Below are 25864 nucleotides of genomic sequence, written 5' to 3' on the forward strand. Positions count from 1 at the left end.
ACCACCTTCATGTGCCAAAAAAAATTATATACGGCCATGCCAAAAACTGAAGCCAGCGTGGCAGATTCCTTTCCCTTCCGTGCAGACGGAGACGGGCATACTCCACGTGCTCCCGGCGCGGACACGGAACATGCAACGCGATGGTTGCGTGCCGTCGGATGCGGCAGTGGACGGCGGATCGTGCCCTACGCCCGCGTGGAGATGTCCACTGACGCTGAGACGGTCGGTCGGTCGGTCCCGTTGCCTGCTGGGGTGGGGGTCTACGGTCTACCGTCTACGAGCACGACCGAGACAGATAATTTACTCCGACCCACCTGGAGACTGGAGTTCCGTAGCAGTAGCACGGAGCTTTTGCAGGTGTATCCCTCTACATTTGGAGTATTACGAGTTTCAACTATCTGGATTTTATTTTATTGTTAGCCTATCTCCAGCAGCTTACTCATATTCATACACATATTCAAACTTCACTCTACGAACAGTACAATCTACAGTTTAGAACAGTATAAAACAGTGTTTTTAGGTAAACTTTGGATAGACGGCTGCAGACGACCTTAAGACCTATCTAGCATAACTTTACCAAGCTAAAAAGTAAACCTGGACCCACTAGTAAACTTGGATTTTATTTTATTGTTAGGGCTTATCTAAGACGGTCCACAGGGTTGTCCCTAAAGTCTCATCTAATTGGGTGTTTGGTTTCTAGGGACTAATTTTTAGTCCATGCATTTTGTTTCATTTTAGTCTCTAAATTGTTAAATACTGAAACTAAAGTTGTAGTCTTTAGAAACCAAACACCCTCTAAGACTGTGTCCATCGGATCTTGCATATCGCCGTACAAAATAATGGCATAGCATTTAAAAGGATCGTGTTTTATGGGATGAAATTAGTTTTATAGAGACGAAACCATGTTAACTCGTTTTCAAGGTCTTGAAAACAGTGTGAAACCTTCATTGAGAGTGATTTGTTCCATCTTCACATATTTTACTAACTTCTATTGGCCATTGAGTTGCAACATTTAATTGGCAAGTTAGCCTATGGAATAGTGAAGTGAAATGTTGCATTGAGAGTTATTGTTTCATACATAATTTCATAGCACTTTTGATGATGTGCCAGCGTTAGAAAAAGTGCTATGAAATTACCATTGAGAATAGCCTAATAGAGCTGCTGAAATTAGAAGTGTTTAATAAAAAGAGAACATGGATATGTTTTCATTAATCTAAAGCTGATGAAGCTCTTCTGAATTAACCTTTTGACGAAGCGGAAATCCCTTGCTATTTGAATAGCAAGGGATTTTCTTCCACCTCAATCCACCCAATTCTATGGTCATCAAATTAGTCCTTACATCATGTCTAGCAGTTCGCCCATATGGTCACCCAAAACATTGTTTTGCACTGTTTCGTACTGTAGACTGTACTGCTTGTAGAGTAGAGTTTGATCATGAGGATGGTATAGGTAAGCTACTGAAGATAGTTTTATAGTAGTAAAATAGGTGTACGACATCAAATACGGTTTCATATATAGATTCAATCGAATTTCCTAGAACTCATGGTAAATTGGTAATATTTGCCATAATTGTATCTAGTATCCAACGCCCTATAAGGTTTGATGCTAGATTTTAGCAAATATTCCTCCACCTCCATATTTATATTTTTTGCCTAGTTTCTTGGTAGCTGCTATTAAAAATTCACAAGGTCTAACACTTTGCCAAACACATTACACATGCCAATGGCTTGGGCTATGCACATGTTGATTTATACTACTACTAGTTAATAAGGTCAAAATCTTGACTATTTTATCCATACTTAAAGCAACTATAAGCAACAAATAGGTTCAAGTTAGACATAATCATTTGTTAGAGCAAGCGACCTAAAGTGGTTAATATTGGGGAGAAGGTCTTTGGCTGAAGGTCCACGTTGATAAAATCAATGTTTAGACATTTTCTTGGCATAATAATCTCAATCAAATTTTAAGGCCATCATACTTAGGGGAACTTCATATATTGGGCGAGATGAAGCATACAAAGAGCCAGAGTAAAGGAAAGCAAAGAAAAATCTAAAACTTGGTGTGGTTCCATCTTATATGCTGATGACCAATAGAAAATGTAAAAAATGGAAAACCATCTAAAAAGAAAAAAAGAGAAGAAAAACAGTTGCATATAGGCATGAACACTATTAAGTTGTACTATTTTTATATTGTTGTTCTATTATTTGTTCATTGATATCTCATACTTGTTAGCTTCCTTGATCCTTCGTACAACCATACTAAAATTGTATTTAGACAAGTGCTTTGGGCATTTACTAAGCATCTCTATCTATCTCTGCCTTGTATGCCACATATATAGATTGGGCCATCCTAAGTTCAACCTTTATCTTGAGCAAAACATGTACTCCTTTTTGCAACCACATCCAGGCTCCATGTGTTTTCATCCTGACCACCATTTACCTGCTGCAATGCTGATAAGGGCTTTGTAAGAGTGGGATAAGACACTTTATCCTATTTTACTTTCACCTTCCACTATAGTGAGTAATCAGAAGTTACATAAGTTATTGTCTCTTCTGTTTCTATGCTAACCATGGTAGGGGACAACACGGGGAAGCTAACAGACGAAGAGTGTGTGTCATATCTTGAGCTTCGTGATATGATATGAATTATGACGGTTGCTTTTAAGAAGTACCAAGGTACTTCTAAGGCATCTTTCGAGAGGTTGGATCAATGAGTTTCTAGCCTTAGTTCTCAAATAGAGAATGTAGAGCAACATAGTTCAACAACTTTTTCTAAACATACTTTATTATAAAGGAGCAAAGTTGTCATGTCATCATTGATGGTGAGAGTTTTAACAACTTTGCAAGTTGTGAGTTGATCAAGAAGATTGGCTTGACCACATGACCATATCCACATCCATAATACATCAAATGGGTACATACTTATGATAAGATAAAGGTAACTAAAATTGCATGCATGGAATTTTGCATTGGTACTTATAAGGATAGTGCTGATTTTGACATAATACCTATGCATGCTTATATTTTGTTATTTGATAAACTATGAATATTTGAAAATAATGTTGTTCATTACACAATTGATAATAAATATTCATTGAAATGCAATGGTAGTAAAATTAATCTTTTATCTATGATGATTGCTCAAATTTTAAATAAAGATCTCCTATGGATAGAGAGAAGAAAGAATGAACCTTTTAGAAAAAGAATGGGCTACATTAGATGTTATAATATCCACCTAGATATGATTTGTTAGAAAATAAACATGTTACTTTTTCTCTTGTTAGAACTAATATTTGCAACATGTAACCAATAAGGAGGTCAATGTGATAGAACAAGAACATACAATAGTCTTAGGTAAGAGCTCTCTTGATGTGTTGGATTTATGCACCAATGATGTTATATCAGAACATTTTTTATTTATATTTGTCACATGATCATTATCCTACTAGTATTTATCATAAAGAAGAGTTGTGTGATGATGATCATATTATACTTGTGCCTCAACTAGTGAATGTGATTGATTCTTATCTTTTGAAACAAAATACTTGTGCTGAATTACTATCGAAAAAGGTGAACTAAAAATTGTTATCTTCTTTATGTACTTTGGATTATATTGAACTTAATATTTTGTCTAGTCTACTAATGTCGAAGGAGATTTTTGTGCTCATTCTAAATGTTCATGGTTGTCTAGATGTACATATCACTTTATTGGCGAATATAATTGTCAAGAAGAGTATTTGTTGTATCGTGTCTATTTTAGTTTAAATCTGGATTCTTCTTTTACTGTGCAATAATATAATTAGCTATAATCATGTGTTGTCAAGATCCACAAGTTTTGTTTTAAAGAAGATTAAATGTCAAGAAGGGGAGCATGATTGACCACTACCTACAATATGTCCTCTAACTAAGCTCAAACCAAGGACGATTTGTTGTCAACAAGGGAAGAATGATGAGGCATGATACTTATAAATACACACATAAATGTGAAAGACAAGGTGTGCTTGTTTCTATATTTATATAATGATAAAAATGAGAATTGGTTGCTATCTAATATTGAAATTTAAAATGTGCTTAGAAACAATGGTGATTATGATAAGTAATGTATATGTCATGGACAATGTAAATCTTAAATTATAAGGCTATCGAAGTTGAACTTTCAGTTCATTGGTAGCCCTATAGTACTTCATTAGGAAGGTCATAACTGAGAGCACCTAGAGGGGGGGTGAATAGATTATCCTACAAAATAGACTTAAAACAACACAAACTTAGTCTAATAAATGAGTTAGAGTAAATTAAAAAACCAAGTTTGAGTCGAAGAGAGGAGAGAAAAGTTCCATTCACTTGATTGCTCTTCCAAGATATGAAAGATTCTAAGAGAAATATTCCAAGTGAGTTGAGAGAACTAAGGAAGAGGGAATAACCGCACTAAATTAAATGAGGCACGAGACACAACAATTTTTATCCCATGGTTCGACCAAAGCTTACCTCCACGTTGTGGTGTTCCCTTTTGGACAAGGGTTGCACTTAACCCCTCTCAAGTGATCACCTAGCTCAACTTGAGTGCCACAGTTTCTTCCTTATATCAAGTATCCCTGTTTGTGAGGAATCTCCACAACTTGGAGTCTCTCACAGCCTTACAAATGATCAAAATCACAACTCAGAGTAACGGATGGAGATAGAATACACACACAAGAGCACAATGTAGCAACACACATAAGAATCACAAAGAAACGAATGCAAGAACACAAGATCACAAAAACAGCACAGAACTCACCCTCAGATCTCACTAAAATCACTAGCAGACGTGGTCACATCGTATCAGAGTGTTGTAAATTTCTCGAGGTGCTTGGATACTAGTTTAAGACACATATGGGGCCCTTTTATAGCCCCAAGGGACCTAGGAGCCGTTGGCTTCTCCATATGGAAGCCCAAAAATTTACTGTCTGCGGGCATACCGGATCGGGTCCTATAGCCCTCGGTTTGGGATCCTGATTGAGCACTTTCTAATCCAGGGTGGCACCGAACATGCATACCAGACCATTACTGTTCATGGTCCGATGATTTTTAATAAAAAAGCCCGAGAGCGGCCTGTTCGGCTAGGTGGCACAGACCCAGTCCGGTGCTCCACCAGACGGTCTGGTGCGCCACCGGATCGGTCCAGTGCCCCCTAGCCTAACTCCTCCATCTTCTTTTGGCTTTCCTTGAGGGGTTCCCTAAGAGTTAGACAAACACAGTTAGCTCATAAAAAAATTGACTAAGTGCAGGAATCATACCTTTTTCACATGGTTTCTCTAGGATTTGCAATAAGCTCAAAACTAAGTTCAAAAGTCACTTTTCTTGCATAAAAGAGTTAGTAGCCAAACCAAGGTGCAAGAAACATAGTATAAGGTATGTCCAACATATTCAAATACTTAAACATCATGTTTTTTAGTTTTACCCAAGGTTAACTTTTGGCCTTCATTTCTAATCATTTGGACTTGTTGCCTTCAATTTGCTCTTGCTAGAACCTGTGCTCATGCTCATATCAAAGTAGTTAGTCCAATATGGTGCGTTGAGCACTTAATCACCAAAATAGGTAGAAATGGCCATATGGAACATTTCCCTTTCAATCTCCCCCTTTTTGGTGATTTATGCCAACACACCTAAAGCAACTCACAACTGACTAACTTAACCAAATATGAGACAAAATTAGCAAATTGAAGTCCAAACTAAAACTAATTGAATATTCATAGGATTTGGCATATTTGGATCATTTAGCCACCACTTATTTTTGGTTTTGCAAACAAAGTCATTTTCCAACCTTCTAAGTCAAAACACTTGGATTTTGCAAATCAAACCATTTTAGAGACTTCTTTGATCAAATACCAAAAGCTCCCCTTTTCCCATAAGAAGACTTTTCCCAAAAAAAGAATAGTTTATGCAATAAGGGCTCCTCTTTGCTATCAAGAGGGTTTTGATAAAAAATACCAGTTAAAAGCTCAAAAAGCTTTTAAAATTCTAAAGGGTTGATCCAGTTGCTTTAGCCTTCAATTTCTCTCTTTGGCATTAAGCACCAAAATGGAGAAACTGGTGGCCTAAACCCCATTGCCTCACCAAAAATTCGAATAAAAAGCAAAGGGCAATGAAAAACCAAGACAATTTGGAACATAGTACATTGATACCATTAATGAAGTGGAAGCTTCTTCCTTTGTCCAAATCCACCTTTTCTCTTTCAATCCTCCTTTGAGACTACATAAATCTACTCAAACAAAACATTAGTCTCAAAGGGTCAAGTTGTAGCATATCCTCCCCCTCAACATATGCACCAAAGCATAAGGACTTGTGAGGTCCGAGATCACATTCTACAGCTTGAGCACCAAAATAAGCAATAATATACAATAAAGCTTAATGAACATGATCAAAGGCGTATGAACAATGTATGCTATAAATCAATCCAAGTTTCGTGAATCTAAGACATCCAGCTCACTACACAACTCACAAAACCTCCTTTCATCAAAAGGCTTAGTGAAGATATCAGCTAGCTGATGATCGGTGCTAACATAGAATATATTGATATCTCCCCTTTGCTGGTGGTCTCTCTGGAAGTAATGTTGGATGTCTATGTGCTTAGTGCGGCTATGTTTAATGGGATTATCCGCTAAGCAGATTGCACTCTCTTTGTCACATAGGAGTGGAGTTTGTTGAGATTGTAGCCAAAGTCCCTAATGGTTTGCCTCATCCAAAGTAATTGCGCGCAACACTGTCCTGCGGCAATGTACTCGACCCCGACAGTGGATAGAGCAACGAAATTTTGTTTCTTTGAGCTCCAAGACACCAGGGACCTACCTAAAAACCAACATGTCTCTGATGTACTCTTCCTATCTACCTTACACCTGGCATAATCAGAGTCTGAATATTCAATCAGATCAAAGGTAGACCCCTTAGGATACCAGAGTATGAGGTGAAGCGTATGAACTAAATACCTTAGAATTCGCTTCATGGCCACAAGGTGACATTCCTTGGGTCGGATTGAAATCTAGCGCACATACAAACAGAAAAGCATAATATTCGGTCTACTTGCACATAAATAAAGCAAGATCTTATCATAGGTTGGTATACCTTTTGATCTACGAACTTACCTCCTATGTCGACGTCCAAGTGTCTGTTTGTTCCCATCAGCGTCTTGATGGGCTTTGCGTCCTTCATCCCAATCTTCTTGAGTATGTTTTACGTATACTTTGTTTGGGAGATGAAAGTATCGTCCTTGAACTGTTTTACTTGGAATCTGTAACATCCCAGTTTTTACTCTAAATGTTAGTAAAGAAACCCTTCTTTCCTAACCCCATAAAATGCTAGCATCATTTCATCCATCTTTGAAAACTATATGCATGTGCATGAATGATGATTGTTAGAAACACCTCACATAACTATTTTCACCTAGTAACAAATAAGAGTCCAGAAGAATGTTGAAGAGCTTCGGTTATCAAAAGAAGAAGGTTCTACGATAAGCTGAAGAATATGTTTGCTAAACTTGGTGCATTCTCAAATGACCAAAATTTTATTCGTGGCAGTGACGAAGGGGCAATTAGATGGATATAGGGTGAAGTCGATGCTTTTGACGAAGTCCTCGCTGGTCGGGATGATTTCTGTGCCTATGTAGGGGCCCGCGGAGCAGTGTCACTGCTTGAGAAGGCTGGCTACGACCGTGCGAAGGTTGTAATTCAACCGGATTTCGCAGTGGCAGCTGAAGATGTAAAAGAACCCTCTGCCGAAGCTATGAGTCTATGAGAAAAAAATTTATTTTAAAGTTTGGCTCAATGGTGGAAGGGAGATAGCAGATGAAGCTATCAGATAGAATGAAAAAGAAGTCATTCCAATACTAAATTCTTACTTTTCGCAATTGCAACTTACAGTATGTGCTTAGCTTACTTTTACGTTTTTCTCAGGCTCATCGGGCTAAGGAAGAAGCTAGGAAAGCCGAAGAAGCCATAGAGCTTGAACGACACATAGGTATGTGTTTTTACTTTTAAACTGTGTCCTCGTTATTCCTTTCCTTTGTAATCTTGTCACTAAATAATCCCTTTATGCAGCGGAACTTTCTCCATCGCTAGAACCATATGACCATGAAGCAGATCCGTCGCTAAAGGAAATCATTGACAAATTTAGGGTGGTAGACGCAGCAATAGACGAAGTCGTCGACACACTACAAAGCGAAAAGCTACCGAGAAGGTTCTGAAGGAAGAGTGATGGACCATTGTAATAAAGATTTTTCAATTTCATGCCTAGAATGAAAAAACATTTTCAAGTTTGGGGCTTTAGTTTATGTAAAAACAATTGTGTACTGTATATAATTATATTGTGTACTCTATTTCTTTATATAGCGTAAAATAATTTTACGTATCATTTATTAGGGGTCTTCTTATCTGGCGAAGTTCCTCGAGACGAATAGTACTCACTTGCAAATACGAGATTCTCAAAGTCTCTACGCGGTATATAGAAGTCCGGGCCATTAAAGTTCCCACTTATTCACCTTCCCTCTTTTTCCTCCCGCTTCCGACCGCTCCTCTTCTTCTACTCCTTCCATTCACACTCCACATGCCGACGCTGGCGGCGGCGGCGCCGGTGGCGGCGGTGGAGTCGTAGCCGCCTGAATCAGCGGTCTTGTAGTGACGCCGGAACCAGGGGCGCGAGGGGGAAGGAGATGGCGGCGCCGGCTTCCGCGGCGGCCGGGCGCGGCGGGGCCATGTCGTCGGACAACGCCAAGGGCCTGGTCCTCGCGGTGTCGTCGAGCGCCTTCATTGGCGCCAGCTTCATCGTCAAGAAGATGGGGCTCAGGAGGGCCGCCGACTCCGGCGTCCGCGCGGGTGAGTGAGGGCTCTGTTCGCCGCGTCCGTCGGTGGATGCCCGCTCTGGTGTTTGGATCTCCTTCCAGGTCGGCCGGTGTGTGCCGTTTGCGCTGGATTGGCTGGTTGGTTCGCACGACGGCGAGACGGGTCGAGTTGTTGGGCTGTGTGCCAGCCATGTGGTTGCTTAGCTGGCTACTGGGAATCCGGTTGAAGCTTTGAAATTGATTTCTTAATTTTTGGGTCCCCTTTTGCGACGCGGTTTCTGGTTGGTGAGAGGGATCTGCAGCAGTAGAAAAAAATGTGGTGGGCTGTTCTTCCTGATGTTAAACTGGAAGTCGTCGAGAAATTACTTTCATGGTGGAAATTTGAGGATTCTGATCATAGTTTTATTTCCTGATTTTGTTTGTCAGACGAGCTAAGTTGATTTCGGAGAAAATATTTATTTCCTTGGCCGTGGTAGATTTGGTCACGGCAGAAATTGACCACCATGAGAGCAATGTTCACTTTGATTGGTGGAGAAAAAGGTTGCAATCATTGACGGCGAGGCATGTCGAGTTGTCAACTTGGTGTCTATGCTGATGCAAAAAGGTTTGCTTGCATAAAGTCCAATGGAGCCAAGGGTGCTTGTTTCTTGTTTGTGCCCTTCAGTTGCAACCTGCAAAGGAGGCTCGCTCAACTAGTAAAAAACAAAAACGTTTGTTTGTCACTTTTGTTTTACATTTGCAATGGCTTTTTTGAAACAAGCTGAGTGAATCTTTGTTTTTGTTAACAGTCTATGCATCATGACTGATTCTTCGTCTGGCGAATATACTGATATTATTCATTTGTATTTCATAAATTTGCCCTTTTGCTTTCCTCAAGTTTAGTGCTAAGCATAATTAGATGTTTTATGTACATAAACCAGGATATGGCGGGTTTTCTTATTTAGTGGAGCCTCTTTGGTGGATAGGCATGATTTCTAGTAAGTTTTCTTTCCAGTCTTATTAAATAATGACCTTTTATAATACTAAACTCCTCTAGTTCGTTTGTTGTTTATATGTATGCAATTCTTTTCTACATTGGGGTTATTGGTGTTTCGCCCCAAATATACAGCATATCATGTTCCATTTGAATATTTCCCCATTATTATTCTTGCTTGGCTTATCAATGGTTCTCACCCTGCTTTGCTAACACTGTCTATGTTGATAGTCCTTATAGAAAACAAACACACAAAAAAACATATTGCTGAGAATTTGAGATACATATGGCCGGTTTGTTTTAGGGAGAAGTAAATATCTCATTCAAGAAAGCAGCTTTGATAGTTTCATAGGTGCCTGCAGATATAGAATTATAGATTTTAGTTTTTTTATTGGGCCAGTACAGGCCCATGAAAAACATCAGTACAATTTAGATCTTATCATCTGAATGGAACATTCATTGCTAACAATTTGAGGCTGTTTTGTTGAACTTAATAGGAAGTGGATGGAATGACATTATGTAGTGTACTAAGTTTGCTAAGTGATTTATGTATGCACAGAACTGCTGCTACAACCTTTTTTAGGAGAACATGTTACTGAAGCTTTCTGAATGAAAGAAACTTGAAATATGTACGTACATGTGTTTTGTACAGTGATTGTAGGTGAAATTGCTAATTTTGCTGCTTATGCATTCGCTCCTGCTATTCTTGTCACTCCTCTTGGTGCACTCAGTATAATCATCAGGTATATGTTTATTTCAAACTTGATAGCATTGTGCTCCTTGCTAGTTATTAAACTGAAATGATAACTAAAAAGGTTTGTTTCTGCAGCGCTGCACTTGCACATGCCATTCTACAGGAGAAACTGCACACATTTGGTATACTTGGTTGTGTTCTCTGTGTTGTTGGATCTATCACAATTGTGCTCCATGCCCCACAAGAGCGTGACATTGATTCTGTAAAGGAAGTTTGGGATCTTGCAACTGAACCAGGTATTTACTATTGTTTTTTTTGAAGCAGGTATTTAGTATACTGAGTACTACCGAGACTGATTAACATCATTATTCATTATGACTTTGTTACAATTCCAATAAGCTAGATTATTCTTAATTACTTATCAGTTCCTTGTATTTTCAGCTTTCCTTTGCTATGCGGCTATAGTAGTTGCAGCAGCCTTAGTGCTTATATATTTTGTTGTCCCTCATCATGGACAAACAAACATAATGGTGTACATTGGAGTATGTTCTCTTCTGGGATCACTCACGGTATGTTTTTCTCCAAGTATATATGGATCAAGCATGATATTTTTTATGTTTGCCAACTTGAATTTCACAAAATACCATTTTTCTATCTGATAGTATGAAGCTTTGCAGGTTATGAGTGTAAGAGCTCTTGGAATTGCCTTGAAGCTAACATTGTCAGGAACAAACCAATTATTCTATCCTCAGACTTGGGCCTTTGCACTGATTGTAGCTACCTGTGTGAGCACCCAGATTAACTATCTAAATAAGGTAATTGTTCTATTTTGCCACTCTTATTTTTATTATAGACTACATTGACTGATCATATTTAGAAATAGAAATTATCCAGTTTTTCTGAAACATGCAAGTTTGACCACCACGGTAAGAATGAGTTGTTTCTGTCCTTTCATGGATCATTTAAAAAAGTTGCATTCTGGATAGCTTGGCAGCATTTTTTAGTCATCAGAATGTTTTTCTTGTATGCATCTAACAAAATGGAAATTCAGCCTTGCAAGCTTCCATGTTACTTAATTCCATACCTCATTCTTTGAGTGCACAATAGATACTATACCTATTAGGATTTGAGGTGATTCCAATATAAGATCAAGTTTTGGTATGAAATATGAATCTGGACTTTTGGATTAGCAAGGGGTATTTAAGCAGCTTGTCTAATTCATTACTTGTTGCATTATCTGCCTTCTGATAGCTACATATTTGGTTTTGTTAAGGGAAGGGGGGATGTTTTTACCTATGTTGTATGCAAACAAAAGGAAGCATACACAGCTTATTATAATCTGTGTTATTTTTTTGAACTGTAGCTCGCTGTTCTCACTGTATCAAGCTGGTCTTATTTTAAAATATGGTTAATAATCACATGCAAGCTAAGTTAATGTGTTTTACTCTTTAAATTGCAGGCATTGGATACATTTAATACAGCAGTAGTCTCACCAATATATTATGTGATGTTTACTTCACTAACAATTATAGCCAGTGTGATAATGTTCAAGGTAACCCATTTTATTACTTTCATGAGAAACTATTGTCATTTATTGTTGTTAAGTGAATGTTTTTGTCAATATATTATGTGTTCCCATTTTATTACTTTCATGAGAAACCATTATCATTTATTGTTAAGTGAATATTTTGTTGAAAAAAATTAAGAAATTTACTCGCTTGCTGTTTGATTCTATTCTTGCCTTGATCTAACTATATATTGTTCCTATAAGTGGTATTGTGGGGGTGGTTTATATATATATATACTTGTTGAAGTTTTGCTAGTTCTATCTATATATTGACATTATTCTCTTTCTCTATATATGTATATATGCAAGGTGATCATGCCTTCTATGTGAAATACTGCATCAAATGTATATCATCTCAGTTTATCTGCGCTTTGTTTCTTGATGTGCAGGATTGGGACCATCAAAATCCAACACAAATTGTTACAGAGATGTGTGGCTTCATGACTATCCTATCTGGGACGTTTCTTCTTCACAAGACAAAAGATATGACTGATAGTATGTCACGATTCATGCACTTTTACACACCCCATGAGAACGTTTGATTTTGTCTTTTGATATTTTCTTCTCAAACAGGTCCTGGACAATCTTTGTTGACACGACGGCCAAAGCATGCTAGTCAGAATGCGTTTGCAATTGAAGTGATGCCACTAAAATGTCAAGATTATATAGATGACGAGACCTTGACGTTATCACTTCCCAAGGTTGAAAATGGTTACCTAAAGGAAGAGTATCTTCTTAGATACAAGGACTCGAGTATTGTCTGATAGATAATTCTTCGCCAACATTTGACGGGAAGCTCTTGAGAATCATTCTGCTTCCAGACATGATTGATTGATGTAGAACTGGAGTTGGCAGTTTTACCTCAACCTGGCCTTGGATAGATTGATATTACAGATTGTAAGTTGTCAACTGTGGTTTGTCTACATCTGGATGATGTTTTGAGGGAAGGAGCATGCCAGAAGGATGCCACATTGAGGCCAATTAAGTGCTAGTCATCTAGGAATTGTGGTTCCGGAAAAGAATTTGAAGTGTACTTAGATACAATGGTGTCACCAACTATACTCTTTTCCCCCCTCTTTTCTCTCTCATTTTAGAACGCCATGTGATAGCTGCAATGTGATCTTATCTGATTCATAGGACGACGCCATATAGAAATGTCAAGCATCGTTTTTTCCTGTAATTACATCAAATTGGCCAGTTGTCATTGTGTATACTTAGTCTATGTAAAGTATATCAATTCATACTTTATGACAAGGGACCCTTAGGATAAACTCTTGATCATTCTAATTCATATTTCTCACATTGCTAATATTTTCTGAGCATGTGCTTCATTGATAACCATTGTTTTCATTCTTAGTAGTGTTTACTGTTTAGAAATGCATTTTTGAAAGTGGGATGCTAGGATTATAGCATGAAATTTGGCTTGGATAGCCTATATTTATATTTATGGATGTAATAAAACATTCAAATCAGATTTTTTGTTTTCATGGATGCCAATTCATTTTCTAAATTTGTGCGTATGCCTTCTAAAATTTTCGCACATGTAAATGAAACAAATGCACATGCAGGGAGATGGGCGTGTGGGGTGGATCGGGTTAGAGAGAAGGTTTGACCTAGTACATAGGATGCACTAGACCGTATGCACCTGGTTGTTAGGTGCGGTCTCTCTATATATATATCTTGAAGGTATTTCTAATTATGTAGTTTATCAGAAAATAGTCCACTCTAGTCATTTGAAATTCTTTCTATTGTTTATTTAGGGACATTTTAATTCAAATCTTCCAAGAAAATTTTCTAATTTCTAAAATAGGAGATTTTAGGTGTTACAACTGTCACCTGACGCTTATGTTTACTGACTAACACGATCCAAGCAATTTGCAACCGAACAACGAGCTTAAATACTCCGCCTGATTAGTTATCCGCACCATCTTATCTTAGATCACCGTATGCATTAACTTTATTTAAGATTATGTTTGGTTACTTGTACGTGGAAGTCATAGCCTGTATGAGTGGATGCAAAATAAATCATTTTGATGTTATTAGCCTGCATCCACTCATACATTCAAAATTATCGTATCAGCGCAAGCTGCACATGGACGCGTAGACATCCAATGAGACGGACTGTGACTGTCCCTTGTAGCCCGCCAATAGTGTCTAAAAAGCGTCCGTGCTTTAGCGGCATTCCTGCATGCTGCAGAATTCTACTCGTGATTTATGAGTTCTCTTAAACTTGTTTTAGGTTGCAAGTGAATAAGTGATCCTCCTGCTTGTTGCTGTTGGAGAACTGGTTGCTCGAAAGCTGGTGGCCAGCAGCAAGCCTGCCATTGAAGTGCAAGCAAAGACACACTCCTCGCGGGGCTGGCTGTTGGTTCCATATATTTCGGCAAAGAGCTTGTGCTGTTTGTGGTTGGCTTGGCTTCATATGTCCCTCTAGCGAGCTTGACATGTTTTCAGCCAGGATGAACTGATCCTTCAGGAAAAAAGGCACAATCCAAATTGTTGGCCGCCTGCTCTGGTATGGCTGCAGCAGCCCGCGACGACCGTGCAGAGGTCGATACAGCCCGCCCGTTCCGGTCAGTCAAGCTGGAGGTGGCCGTGTTCAGCGCCCGCATAGTTGTTGGCAGCACCAACAGCCATTCCAGGCACAGCAGCGGCGCCAGTGCGTCCGCCGCTGCCACCCTCAACGCTGATGCCTGCGCCACTAGCGTTGCTGCCACCGCGACCGCGAGTGCCAAGCAGCAGCAGCGCCGGGACCTTCGGTCCCACCCCAATGGCGGCAGAGGGCGAGGCGGAGGTAATGCCTGCCATTGTGCCCATGTACTCGGCGCCTTCGTCCCCGGCATCGTCGCTCGCGTCGTCACCTCCTCCGGTCAACAAGCCGTGCAGCGGGCGCGGCGGCGACGGCCGGGGCGACGAGGCGGCGCCGGCAGGCGGTCTGGCGATCGCGCGCTCCATCCAGAAGCTGGAGGCCGACGTGTCGGAGACGCGGCATGAGGTGTCGCGGTTCAGGAAGCGGTGCGCCGAGACGGAGGTGGCGCTGGCCAGCCTCCGCGCGCAGCTCCACCGGGGTCTCTCGACGCTCGCCGGGACGGAGGCCGACAGGGCGGCCGCGGCAGCGCGGCGCAGCGTCGGGGGCGACACAGACGACTCGGCGTCGTCGTCGTCGCTCACGCTCCGGAGCGGGCGGTGGGGCGGCGGGCTCGCCGCGAGCGAGTGCCTGAGCCTCGGCGAGGTGGACTACGGCGTCGAGCTCGTGGGGAGCCGGAGGCGGAATGTGAAGCTCGTCGTACCGCTCATCGGCGACATCCTCTTTTCCAGGAGGCGGAGCACCAATGAGAAGGGCGACGGCGGCTTCTACAGTGCGTGGTGATCTCTACGGCGTGCTAGGCAGGCTAGGCTGATCGACGGACAGTGATTTGTGTAAATTTTTTGTTATTGTTCGTGAGGCTTGTGCAGGGAGCTGCGTTTACGTGAACGTACAAACATGTCGATGCAACTTCAGGTAAAGAATGGAACAGAGTGCGTGTGTTGGACTGTTGGCACATGGCAGCAAACAAAAGTTCACTCAACCTGACACGCTGCTAGTAGTATTCAGACGCAAAGTTTGTAATGGAACTGACAACGCTAAGCTATGCCATGCCATCACCATTAGTGGCCAATTATAGGGCGTCCAAAACTAAGCATGTCCAGAAATTCGCTCCGTGCCTCTCCCTCCGTTCATGGCCACACCGCCGCCGCCCTGCGACGCGAATCTCCATTGCTACCTTCTCGTCCTCCAAGACCCACAAAAGGCGAACAACAAAAACAGATCAGAACTTTTTCGGCACGTTTTCTTTGCTTCATTTCGTTCCATTCCACCCCCACGAAGAAGAGCAGCAGCGGATGACCCCGTTGATGTCATCGCCACGCACGTCGCCTCGCCCTTCTTGACGACGCGCGCCGGCCGGCCGGATACCATGCCGGGCAAGCAGGAGGAGGGCGGCCAAGGCCCGCCGGGCAGCAGCGTGTGCTTGTGGCTGGTGACGGTGCTGCTCCTCCTCTCCCTGCTCGCCGGCGGCGCGTGCCTCGCGGCCTACGTCCTGCTGCCGCCGCAGGAGACGCCGGCCTGGCTCCCCGCCGTCGGCCTGGCGCTCGTCGCGCTCCCGTGGGCGTTCTGGATCCTCACTTGCGCGTACCGGTGCGCCGCCGCGCGGGCCGCCGAGCGCAGGACGATGGCCGTGGCGCCGTCTCCTGGTAGCATGTGCTCGCGCTCCGGCTCGTGAGCAGTAACCGTAAGACACTTAGCCGTGCGAATTCACTTTCAGGTCAATTGTTACATGATTTTTCTTTACACGTCATTTCATTAAGAAATCAAGATCATATACATGCTTGTTTCCGTCCTCCCTTAACAGTATTTAAGGATCGCTGAAGCTGCACAACGGCATGAAGATGTTCATGTCAAGTGGAGGATGCCAAAAATCTGTTCATGGCTCAATCTACATGTTCATGTCAAGTGGAGGATGCCAAAAATCTGGAACTACGATGCCCTGTATCCGAAATTCTCCAAAATAGAGAATGTATACATTTTCAATGATAAGATCATAGCCAAACATTTCTCTTTCTCTGTATAGTTCTTGTCAATGTTTGAAGAGTTTGGAGTTGAACCTACCTTGTTGAGTGGAAGGAGATTGTGTTCAGAAAACTTTAGAGATACTTTTTAGATTGCCGGGATGTAAATTGTTGCCAGCTGGAAGGCCTTGACTTTTAACAGTCTGAAACAATAACATTTAAGCATGGATTACCTCTTGCATAGTAATTTCCATGGCATATGACCGTGTGTTGTTACGTCTTTTATATATATATATATATATATATATATATATATATATATATAGAGGGACGAGGTAATGGAAGCCCTGAGCTTTCATTAGTACCAGGAAGCCCCAGTCAGTTATAGCTACGTTCCGTACCAGCGTGCGTCCCATCGGGCACGGGTTCTGACTTGGACAGATTTTAGCGTAAAACGTGAACAAAAACAACATAAATGATTACGAATTTTAGCGTAAATCGTAGATCTGTTTTGAAACGGTGAATGCGGCCCGAAAATTACGGCGTAAAAATCTCGCGCGTCCCATCGTGATCGGGTTCTGTCTCGGACAGATTTTAGCGTAAAACATGAACCAAAATAGCGTAACTGAGTACGAAATTTAGCGTAAATCGTATATCTGTTTCGTAACTGTAAATGGGTCCCGAAATTACGGCGTAATAATCGCGTGCGTCCGATCGTGCGCGGGTTTTGGCTCAAATAGATTTTAGCGTAAAACGTGAGCTAAAATAGCGTAAATGAGTACATAATTTAGCGTAAGTCGTATACCTGTTTTGTAACAGCAAATGAGGCCTGAATTACGGCGTGAAAATCGTGTGCGGCCGATTGAGCGCGGGTTCTGGCTCGAATGGATTTTAGCGTAAATCGTGAACCAAAACAACGTAAATGAGTATGAATTTTAGCGTAAATCGTGAACCAAAACAACGTAAATGAGTATGAATTTTAGCGTAAATCGTCCATCTGTTTCATAATAACGAATGTAGACCGAATGTATCTCTCATCGCATGAGGTTGTCATAAAACGCATCAAGAAATTTCGTAAATTGGTGTAAGATACAACAAGTGATCTGAGGTAATTGTAGCGTAAAATACAAGCTAACCATCTACAGGAGAACTGTTTCAAATTTTGCAATAAGATATAAGAGATAATTATTCCTGTACTCAACTATGATAATATCGTATTTACATTTTAGCTGTTGGTACATACACACAAAACTCTGTTTCACCATAACACCACTGTAGCAAAAAAACGTCACATTGACCAGAGCTAGACTCACATGTAGAACTGCTTTCTGATTTCCCTCCAAACCACGTGAAAACAAACCTTCACAAAGTAAAAAATTGAAGTGAAATACGCCAATAACTTTACAAATGGGAAGTTAAGATGTATGATGCCATAATCATGAGGACCTCTTGGAGGAGTTTTTCTTCAGGAACTATTTTACTTAGGCAGTCAAGAATATCTTGATTCTCATTTGTAGAAACAGAAGCAGAAATCCATGGAAGAAATTTTGCCATCGTGTTTACAGGGATGCTACATAAGAACTGCCATACTAAATTTGCTTGCTCTTCGTGTGAAAACTTCTTGATGAGTAACGGGAAGACCTACAAAGTTTTCAGAAGATTAGACAGCACCATTATATGCCCCGTGTTCCAGCTACTAGCACTAATGCAAATTGTGAAGTTACTACAGCTTCATAATGTCTAGCCTCTTGCTCAGGAAAAAAAATGTTTAAAACCACAGATGGGAGTAAACTATACAACTATGTATGCATTTTTGTCTCAAAGGTGACCATGTGTCATGCATCAAAAGAGAGGAACCAGATTGCATAAATACTATTATTATATATGTCATACAACCACTTGATATAGAAACCGAAGGTCTGCTGTTATATTTTAATATTTCATCAAATTACATACAAAATGGCAAGACAAAGCAGTTGTAGAACTGGGTGCCTTTCGGGATGTCTTTTGCTCTCTTTGTTTGAACCCTTTCTTGGTCTTTTTATTGGCTTTTTGTGAACCTTTGGCACCTGTAGAACTTATAGACTAGAGCAAACTAGTTAGTCCAATTATTTGTGTTGGGCAATTCAACCACCAAAATCAATTAGGAAAAAGGTGTAAGCCTAATTCCCTTTCAGAAAGCCTCTTACCAGTTGGTGCTTGTGTGTACCATATTTGTACTTAGAGGGGCTTATAGTCTTATGAGATCACGCCAACTACATTTGTGGCAAGGTTGTCATAGTGTATTAGAGAAAATGAGGCTCATTATAGTTTAGCCTAAAACTTGATAGTGAAAACGATGGAGAGCAATCTAGGAGACGCTATTCTTGAGAGCACCTAGAGAGGGGTGAATAGGTGATCCTGCAAAAATCAACTCCAAACAAGACAAACTTGGTTTATAATGAGTGTTAGTAAGAGCTAAAACCAAGTTATTATGAGTAGATATGGAGAGAGAGAACTCTTCACTTGATTGCTCCTTTGAGATGTGTTTCAAACATAGGAGCAATAATACAAGTGAATATGAGAAATCAGAAAGACAATAATCGCAATAAAGTAAGTGGACAACAGACACAACGATTTTATCCCGTGGTTCGGCCAATGCCTACTCCACGTTGTGGTGACCTCCTTGGGTCAAGGGTTGCACTCAACCCCTCTCAAGTGATCCAAAGATCAAACTTGAGCACCACAATTTTCTTCCTTATATCAAATCATGTTTGTGAGGAATCTCCACAAGTTGGAGTCTATCACGCCTTACACAAATTATCTTAATAAAAATCGAAGTAAGGAGGGAGTAGGAACACACACAAGAATACAATCGCAGCAACAACATGCACACAAGTCAAGAAAAGAGCGCAAGAATCAAAATGTCAAAGTCATAGCTCAAGAATACGCTCAAACCTCTATCTAATGGATCAGCAGCGTGGTCGCGTAATCTAGGAGTTGAAGTATGCTCAAAGTATGGTTGTGTACTACTCCATGGTTCCTAGGTGTCCTTTTATAGCCTCAAGGGACCTAGGAGCCGTTGGAGCTCCATTTAGAAAGCCCTGGTTGCCTTCTGTCTGTAGGTGCACCGGATTGTCCGGTGCACACTGGACACTGCACAGTCACGGATTCCCTTCCTTAATCACCCGAGCTGACTATTGCCAGCCGTTGGTTACTTACACACCAGACAGTCCGGTGGTGCACCCGATAGTCCGATGCGACCTGGTGGCTGTTGGTTGAGCTGACGTGGCCTGCGCAGATTGTGTGGCCGACTGTTGGCCAGGCGCGCGGTTGTCACAATGGACAGTCCGGTGCACACAGGTACCGGACAGTCCGGTGAATTATATCTGCGATGTCTCGGCGAATTCCCGAGGGTGGCCTGTTCGCCGGCTGATAGCCTAGGCACCGGACAATGTCTAGTGCATAGTCCGATGCTCCCAGACTTGCACAGGTTTGGCTAATCTTAGCCAAACACCATTTCTCCAATATGGTTTGACTTGAGAAGTTTCCTAGCACTTAGCTAAACATAGTTAGCAACTAAAACAATTTACTAAGTGACATAATTGATACCTTGTTCCTTTAATGTAATAGGATTTGCAGTATACACCAAATGCACTTGTCCTATGTTTCTCCATTTGCCTTTCAAATACATGTGCTTATGCTCATACATCACGATGTTAGTCCAAGACAATGTGTTGAGTATTTAATCACCAAAACAAACTAGAAATGGCCCAAGGGCACATTTCCCTTTTAATCTCCCCTTTTTGGTGATTTATGCCAACACACCTAAAAGCAACAAGAAAGGTACTAACATGATCGAATATTAGTCAACTTTTGCAAATTGAAGTCAAATCACACACCAATAGGATGAGTATAAGATTTGGCATATTTGGATCATTTTACCACCACTTGATTTATTTTCGCAATACAAATCCATTTTCTTACTTCTATGTCAAAACACTTAGTTTTAGCAAATCAAAACAATTTACAAGACTAGTTTTGGTCAAAAGCCAAAAACTCCTCCTTTTCCCATAAAAGGTTTCTCCCCATTGCAATAAGAGAGTTTTGATCAAAAGATTAACATAATAAATTTTTTAAATTCACAAGTGGTAGTTGATCCAGTTGCTTTGACCATAATTTCTCCCCCTTTAGCATTAAGCACCAAAATGGAGAAACTAGTGGCCTTTAAACCTCATTACCTAACAAAAAAAATTACGAGTTAAGAGCAAGAAGGCAATGTGAAAGTCGCCTAGAGGGGGGGGGGGGTGAATAGGACAAAATTGAAATTCTCAAAAATAATCACAACTACAAGCCGGGTTAGCGTTAGAAATATAATTGAGTCCGCGAGAGAGGGTGCAAAACAAATCGCAAGCGAATAAGGAGTGAGACACGTGGATTTGTTTTACCGAGGTTCGGTTCTCGCAAACCTACTCCCCGTTGAGGTGGTCACAAAGACCGGGTCTCTTTCAACCCTTTCCCTCTCTCAAACGGTCCCTCGGACCGAGTGAGCTTTTCTTCTCAATCACTTGGAACACAAAGTTCCCACAAGGACCACCACAAGATTGGTGTCTCTTGTCTCAATAACAAGTGAGTTTGATCGCAAGAAAGAATCAAAGAAAGAAGAAAGCAATCCAAGCGCAAGAGCTCGAAAGAACACAAGCAAATCTCTCTCACTAATCACTAGGGCGTTGTGTGGAGTTTGGAGAGGATTTGATCACTTGGGTGTGTCTAGAATTGAATGCTAGAGCTCTTGTAAGTAGTTGAAGTGGGAAAACTTGGATGACTTGAATGCGGGGTGGTTGGGGGTATTTATAGCCCCAACCACCAAACTAGCCGTTTGGTGGGGCTGTCTGTCGCATGGTGCACCGGACAGTGTCCGGTGCGCCAGCCACGTCACCAGGCCGTTGGGTTCCGACCGTTGGAGCTCTGACTGCTGGGTCCGCCTGGATGTCCGGTGGCACACCGAACATGCACTGTAGAGTGTCCGGTGCGCCACTTCGCGCATGGCTGACTTCTGCGCGCTCTGGCGCGCATTTAATGCTTCTGCAGGTGACCATTGGCGCGAAGTAGCCGTTGCTCCGCTGGATCACCGGACAGTCCGGTGCACACCGGACATGTCCGGTGAATTATAGCGAAGCAAATTCCCGAAGCTGGCGAGTTCCAGAGTTGCTCTTCCCTGGGGCACCGGACAATGTCCGGTGTACACTGGACAGTCCGGTGAATTATAGCGGAGCACCTCTGGATTTTCTCGAAGGTGAGGAGTTCAGAGTGAAGTCCCCTGGTGCACCGGACATTGTCCGGTGGCACACCGGACAGTCCGGTGCGCCTGACCAGGACTGCCTTCGGTTATCCCTTGCTCTCTTTGTTGAACCCAATTCTTGGTCTTTTTATTGGCTAAGTGTGAACCTTTAGCACCTGTATAACTTATACACTAGAGCAAACTAGTTAGTCCAATTTATTTGTGTTGGGCAATTCAACCACCAAAATCATTTAGGAAATAGGTGTAAGCCTAATTCCCTTTCAATCTCCCCTTTTTGGTGATTGATGCCAATACAAACCTAAGCAAGTATGAAATACATAAATTGAACTAGTTGCAAGATTGTAAGTGCAAAGGTTGCTTGGAATTAAGCCAATATAAATACTTATAAGATATGCATGGATTGTTTCTTTAATTTTTGACATTTTGGACCACGCTTGCACCACATGTTTTGTTTTTGCAAATTCTTTTGTAAATCCTTTTCAAAGTCCTTTTGCAAATAGTCAAAGGTAGATTAATAAGATTTTGCGAAGCATTTTCAAGATTTGAAATTTTCTCCCCCTGTTTCAAATGCTTTTCCTTTGACTAAACAAAACTCCCCCTAAATGAAATTCTCCTCTTAGTGTTCAAGAGGGTTTTAAGATATCAATTTTGAAAATTCTACTATCTCCCCCTTTTGAACTCAAAAGATACCAATGTGAAATTTCCAATTGAAAATCATTTTTAAAATTAGGTGGTGGTGCGGTCCTTTTGCTTTGGGCTCATGCTCTCTCCCCCTTTGGCATAAATCGCCAAAAACGGAATAATTAGAGCCCTTTTACTTTTCTCACCTTTGGCAAATAAAACATATGAGTGAAGATTATACCAAAGTAGGAGAGATACTCTCTCCCCCAAAGATGGAGAGTTGCGCGGAGCGACGACGAAGGATGAGTTACGGAGTGGAAGCCTTTGTCTTCGCCGAAGACTCCAATTTCCTTTCAATACACTTATGACTTGGTTTGAAATACACTTGAAAACACATTAGTCATAGCACATGAAAGAGATATGATCAAGGGTATATGAATGAGCTATGCATGCAAGATATCAAAAGAAGTTTCTAGAATCAAGAATATTTAGCTCATGCCTAAGTTTGTTAAAGGTTTGTTCATCAAGAGGCTTGGTAAAGATATCGGCTAGTTGACCTTTAGTATTAATGTATGAAATCTCGATATCTCCCTTTTGTTGGTGATCCCTTAAAAAGTGATACCGAATGGCTATGTGCTTAGTGCGGCTATGCTCAACGGGATTATCCGCCATGCAGATTGCACTCTCATTATCACATAGAAGAGGAACTTTGGTTAATTTGTAACCGTAGTCCCTAAGGGTTTGCCTCATCCAAAGTAGTTGCGCGCAACAATGTCCTGCGACAATGTACTCGGCTTCGGCGGTAGAAAGAGCGACCGAATTTTGCTTCTTTGAAGCCCAAGACACCAAGGATCTTCCCAAGAACTGGCAAGTCCCCGATGTGCTCTTTCTATTGATTTTACACCCCGCCCAATCGGCATCCGAATAACCAATTAAATCAAAGGTGGATCCCCTAGGATACCAAAGCCCAAACTTAGGAGTATAAACTAAATATCTCAAGATTCGTTTAACAGCCGTAAGGTGAGCTTCCTTAGGGTCGGCTTGGAATCTTGCACACATGCATACGAAAAGCATTATATCCGGTCGAGATGCACATAAATATAGCAAAGAGCCTATCATCGACCGGTATACCTTTTGATCGACGGATTTACCTCCCTCGTCGAGGTCAAGATGCCCATTGGTTCCCATGGGTGTCTTGATGGGCTTGGCATCCTTCATCCCAAACTTGCTTAGAATATCTTGAGTATACTTCGTTTGGCTTAGGAAGGTGCCCTCTTGGAGTTGCTTTACTTGAAATCCTAAGAAATACTTCAACTCCACCATCATAGACATCTCGAATTTTTGCGTCATGATCCTACTAAATTCTTCACATGTAGACTCGTTAGTAGACCCAAATATAATGTCATCAACATAAATTTGGCATACAAATAAGTCATTCTCAAGAGTTTTAGTAAATAAACTAGGATCGGCCTTTCCGACTTTGAATCCATTAGTGATAAGGAAATCTCTAAGGCATTCATACCATGCTCTTGGGGCTTGCTTGAACCCATAAAGCGCCTTAGAGAGTTTATAAACATGGTTAGGGTACTCACTATCTTCAAAGCCGGGAGGTTGCTCAACATAGACCTCTTCCTTGATTGGTCCATTGAGGAAGGCACTCTTCACGTCCATTTGATAAAGCTTGAAGCCATGGTAAGTAGCATAGGCCAATAATATACGAATTGACTCAAGCCTAGCTACGGGTGCATAGGTTTCACCGAAATCCAAACCTTCGACTTGGGAGTATCCCTTGGCCACAAGTCGAGCTTTGTTCCTTGTCACCACACCATGCTCATCTTGCTTGTTGCGGAAGACCCATTTGGTTCCTACAACATTTTGATTAGGACGTGGAACTAAATGCCATACCTCATTCCTAGTGAAGCTGTTGAGCTCCTCTTGCATTGCCACCACCCAATCCGAATCTTGAAGGGCTTCCTCTACCCTATGTGGCTCAGTAGAGGAAACAAACGAGTAATGTTCACAAAAATGTGCAACACGAGATCTAGTGGCTACCCCCTTATGAATGTCGCCGAGGATGGTGTCGACGGGGTGATCTCGTTGGATTGCTTGGTGGACTCTTGGGTGTGGCGGCCTTTGTTCTTCATCCTCCTTGTCTTGATCATTTGCATCTCCCCCTTGATCATTGCCGTCATCTTGAGGTGGCTCATTTGATTGATCTTCTCCTTCATCAACTTGAGCCTCATCCTCATTTTGAGTTGGTGGGGATGCTTGCGTGGAGGAGGATGGTTGATCTTGTGCATTTGGAGGCTCTTCGGATTCCTTAGGACACACATCCCCAATGGACATGTTCCTTAGCGCGATGCACGGAGCCTCTTCAATACCTATCTCATCAAGATCAACTTGCTCTACTTGAGAGCCGTTAGTCTCATCAAACACAACGTCACAAGAAACTTCAACTTGTCCGGAGGACTTGTTAAAGACTCTATATGCCCTTGTGTTTGAATCATATCCTAGTAAAAAGCCTTCTACTGTCTTAGGAGCAAATTTAGATTTTCTACCTCTTTTAACAAGAATAAAGCATTTGCTACCAAAGACTCTAAAATATGAAATATTGGGCTTTTTACCGGTTAGGAGTTCATAAGATGTCTTCTTGAGGATTCGGTGTAGATATAACCGGTTGATGGCGTAGCAGGCGGTGTTGACCGCCTCGGCCCAAAACCGATCCGAAGTCTTATACTCATCAAGCATGGTTCTTGCCATGTCCAATAGAGTTCGATTCTTCCTCTCCACTACACCATTTTGTTGAGGGGTGTAGGGAGAAGAGAACTCATGCTTGATGCCCTCCTCCTCAAGGAAGCCTTCAATTTGAGAGTTCTTGAACTCCGTTCCGTTGTCGCTTCTAATCTTTTTGATCCTCAAGCCGAACTCATTTTGAGCCCGTCTCAAGAATCCTTTTAAAGTCTCTTGGGTATGAGATTTTTCCTGCAAAAAGAATACCCAAGTGAAGCAAGAATAGTCATCCACAATAACTAGACAGTACTTACTCCCGCCGATGCTTATGTAAGCAATCGGGCCGAATAGATCCATGTGTAGGAGCTCCAGTGGCCTGTCAGTCGTCATGATGTTCTTGTGTGGATGGTGAGCACCAACTTGCTTCCCTTCTTGGCATGCGCTACAAATCCTGTCTTTCTCAAAATGAACATTTGTTAGTCCTAAAATGTGCTCTCCCTTTAGAAGCTTGTGAAGATTCTTTATCCCAACATGGGCTAGTCGGCGGTGCCATAGCCAACCCATGTTAGTCTTAGCAATTAAGCAAGTGTCGAGTTCAGCTCTATCAAAATTCACTAAGTATAGCTGACCCTCTAACACTCC

At 41.5% G+C, this 25864-nt stretch overlaps 2 protein-coding genes and 1 pseudogene across 7 annotated transcripts; all 3 read left to right on the forward strand.

Moving 5' to 3' along the window:
* Positions 1-8502: 8502 nt before the first annotated feature.
* LOC100217146 (uncharacterized) lies at positions 8503-13353 on the forward strand. Of its 5 annotated transcripts, XM_035964600.1 has the most exons (10): positions 8862-9127; positions 9235-9412; positions 9729-9785; positions 10434-10524; positions 10611-10771; positions 10917-11044; positions 11153-11290; positions 11935-12027; positions 12432-12537; positions 12616-13353. In XM_035964600.1, the coding sequence occupies exons 2-10, from the start codon at positions 9397-9399 to the stop codon at positions 12804-12806; spliced, it is 981 nt and encodes a 326-aa protein (XP_035820493.1). In that variant the 5' UTR covers positions 8862-9127; positions 9235-9396; the 3' UTR covers positions 12807-13353. The 5 variants fall into 5 exon arrangements, with proteins under 5 accessions (XP_035820494.1, XP_020403072.1, NP_001136984.1 ...); XM_035964601.1 differs by lacking the exon at positions 8862-9127 and adding an exon at positions 8503-8842 and having other exon boundaries at positions 9235-9785; XM_020547483.3 differs by having other exon boundaries at positions 8523-9127; positions 9235-9785.
* Positions 13354-14472: 1119 nt separating this feature from the next.
* On the forward strand, positions 14473-15577 carry LOC103647990 (uncharacterized; annotated as a pseudogene).
* A 5-nt stretch (positions 15578-15582) lies between these two features.
* Positions 15583-16831, forward strand: LOC103647991 (uncharacterized). Of its 2 annotated transcripts, none has more exons than XM_008672502.2 (2): positions 15583-16346; positions 16434-16831. In XM_008672502.2, exon 1 carries the CDS (start codon positions 15762-15764, stop codon positions 16302-16304), a length of 543 nt encoding a protein of 180 aa, XP_008670724.1. In that variant the 5' UTR covers positions 15583-15761; the 3' UTR covers positions 16305-16346; positions 16434-16831. The 2 variants fall into 2 exon arrangements, with proteins under 2 accessions (XP_008670724.1, XP_008670723.1); XM_008672501.3 differs by having other exon boundaries at positions 15584-16313.
* Positions 16832-25864: the final 9033 nt, after the last annotated feature.

The sequence above is a fragment of the Zea mays genome, chromosome 2, assembly GCF_902167145.1.
Source record: "Zea mays cultivar B73 chromosome 2, Zm-B73-REFERENCE-NAM-5.0, whole genome shotgun sequence".
NCBI classification, from domain to species: Eukaryota; Viridiplantae; Streptophyta; class Magnoliopsida; order Poales; family Poaceae; genus Zea; species Zea mays.

Bases quoted from the DNA above. Each gene is read 5' to 3' on its own strand.
- LOC103647991 (XM_008672502.2), top strand. From the start codon at position 15,762: ATGGCCACACCGCCGCCGCCCTGCGACGCGAATCTCCATTGCTACCTT.
- LOC100217146 (NM_001143512.1), top strand. From the start codon at position 8,680: ATGGCGGCGCCGGCTTCCGCGGCGGCCGGGCGCGGCGGGGCCATGTCG. The intron at 10,772-10,916 runs GTATTTACTATT...TTGTATTTTCAG, and splicing joins GGATCTTGCAACTGAACCAG to CTTTCCTTTGCTATGCGGCT. The intron at 11,291-11,934 runs GTAATTGTTCTA...TTTAAATTGCAG, and splicing joins AGATTAACTATCTAAATAAG to GCATTGGATACATTTAATAC.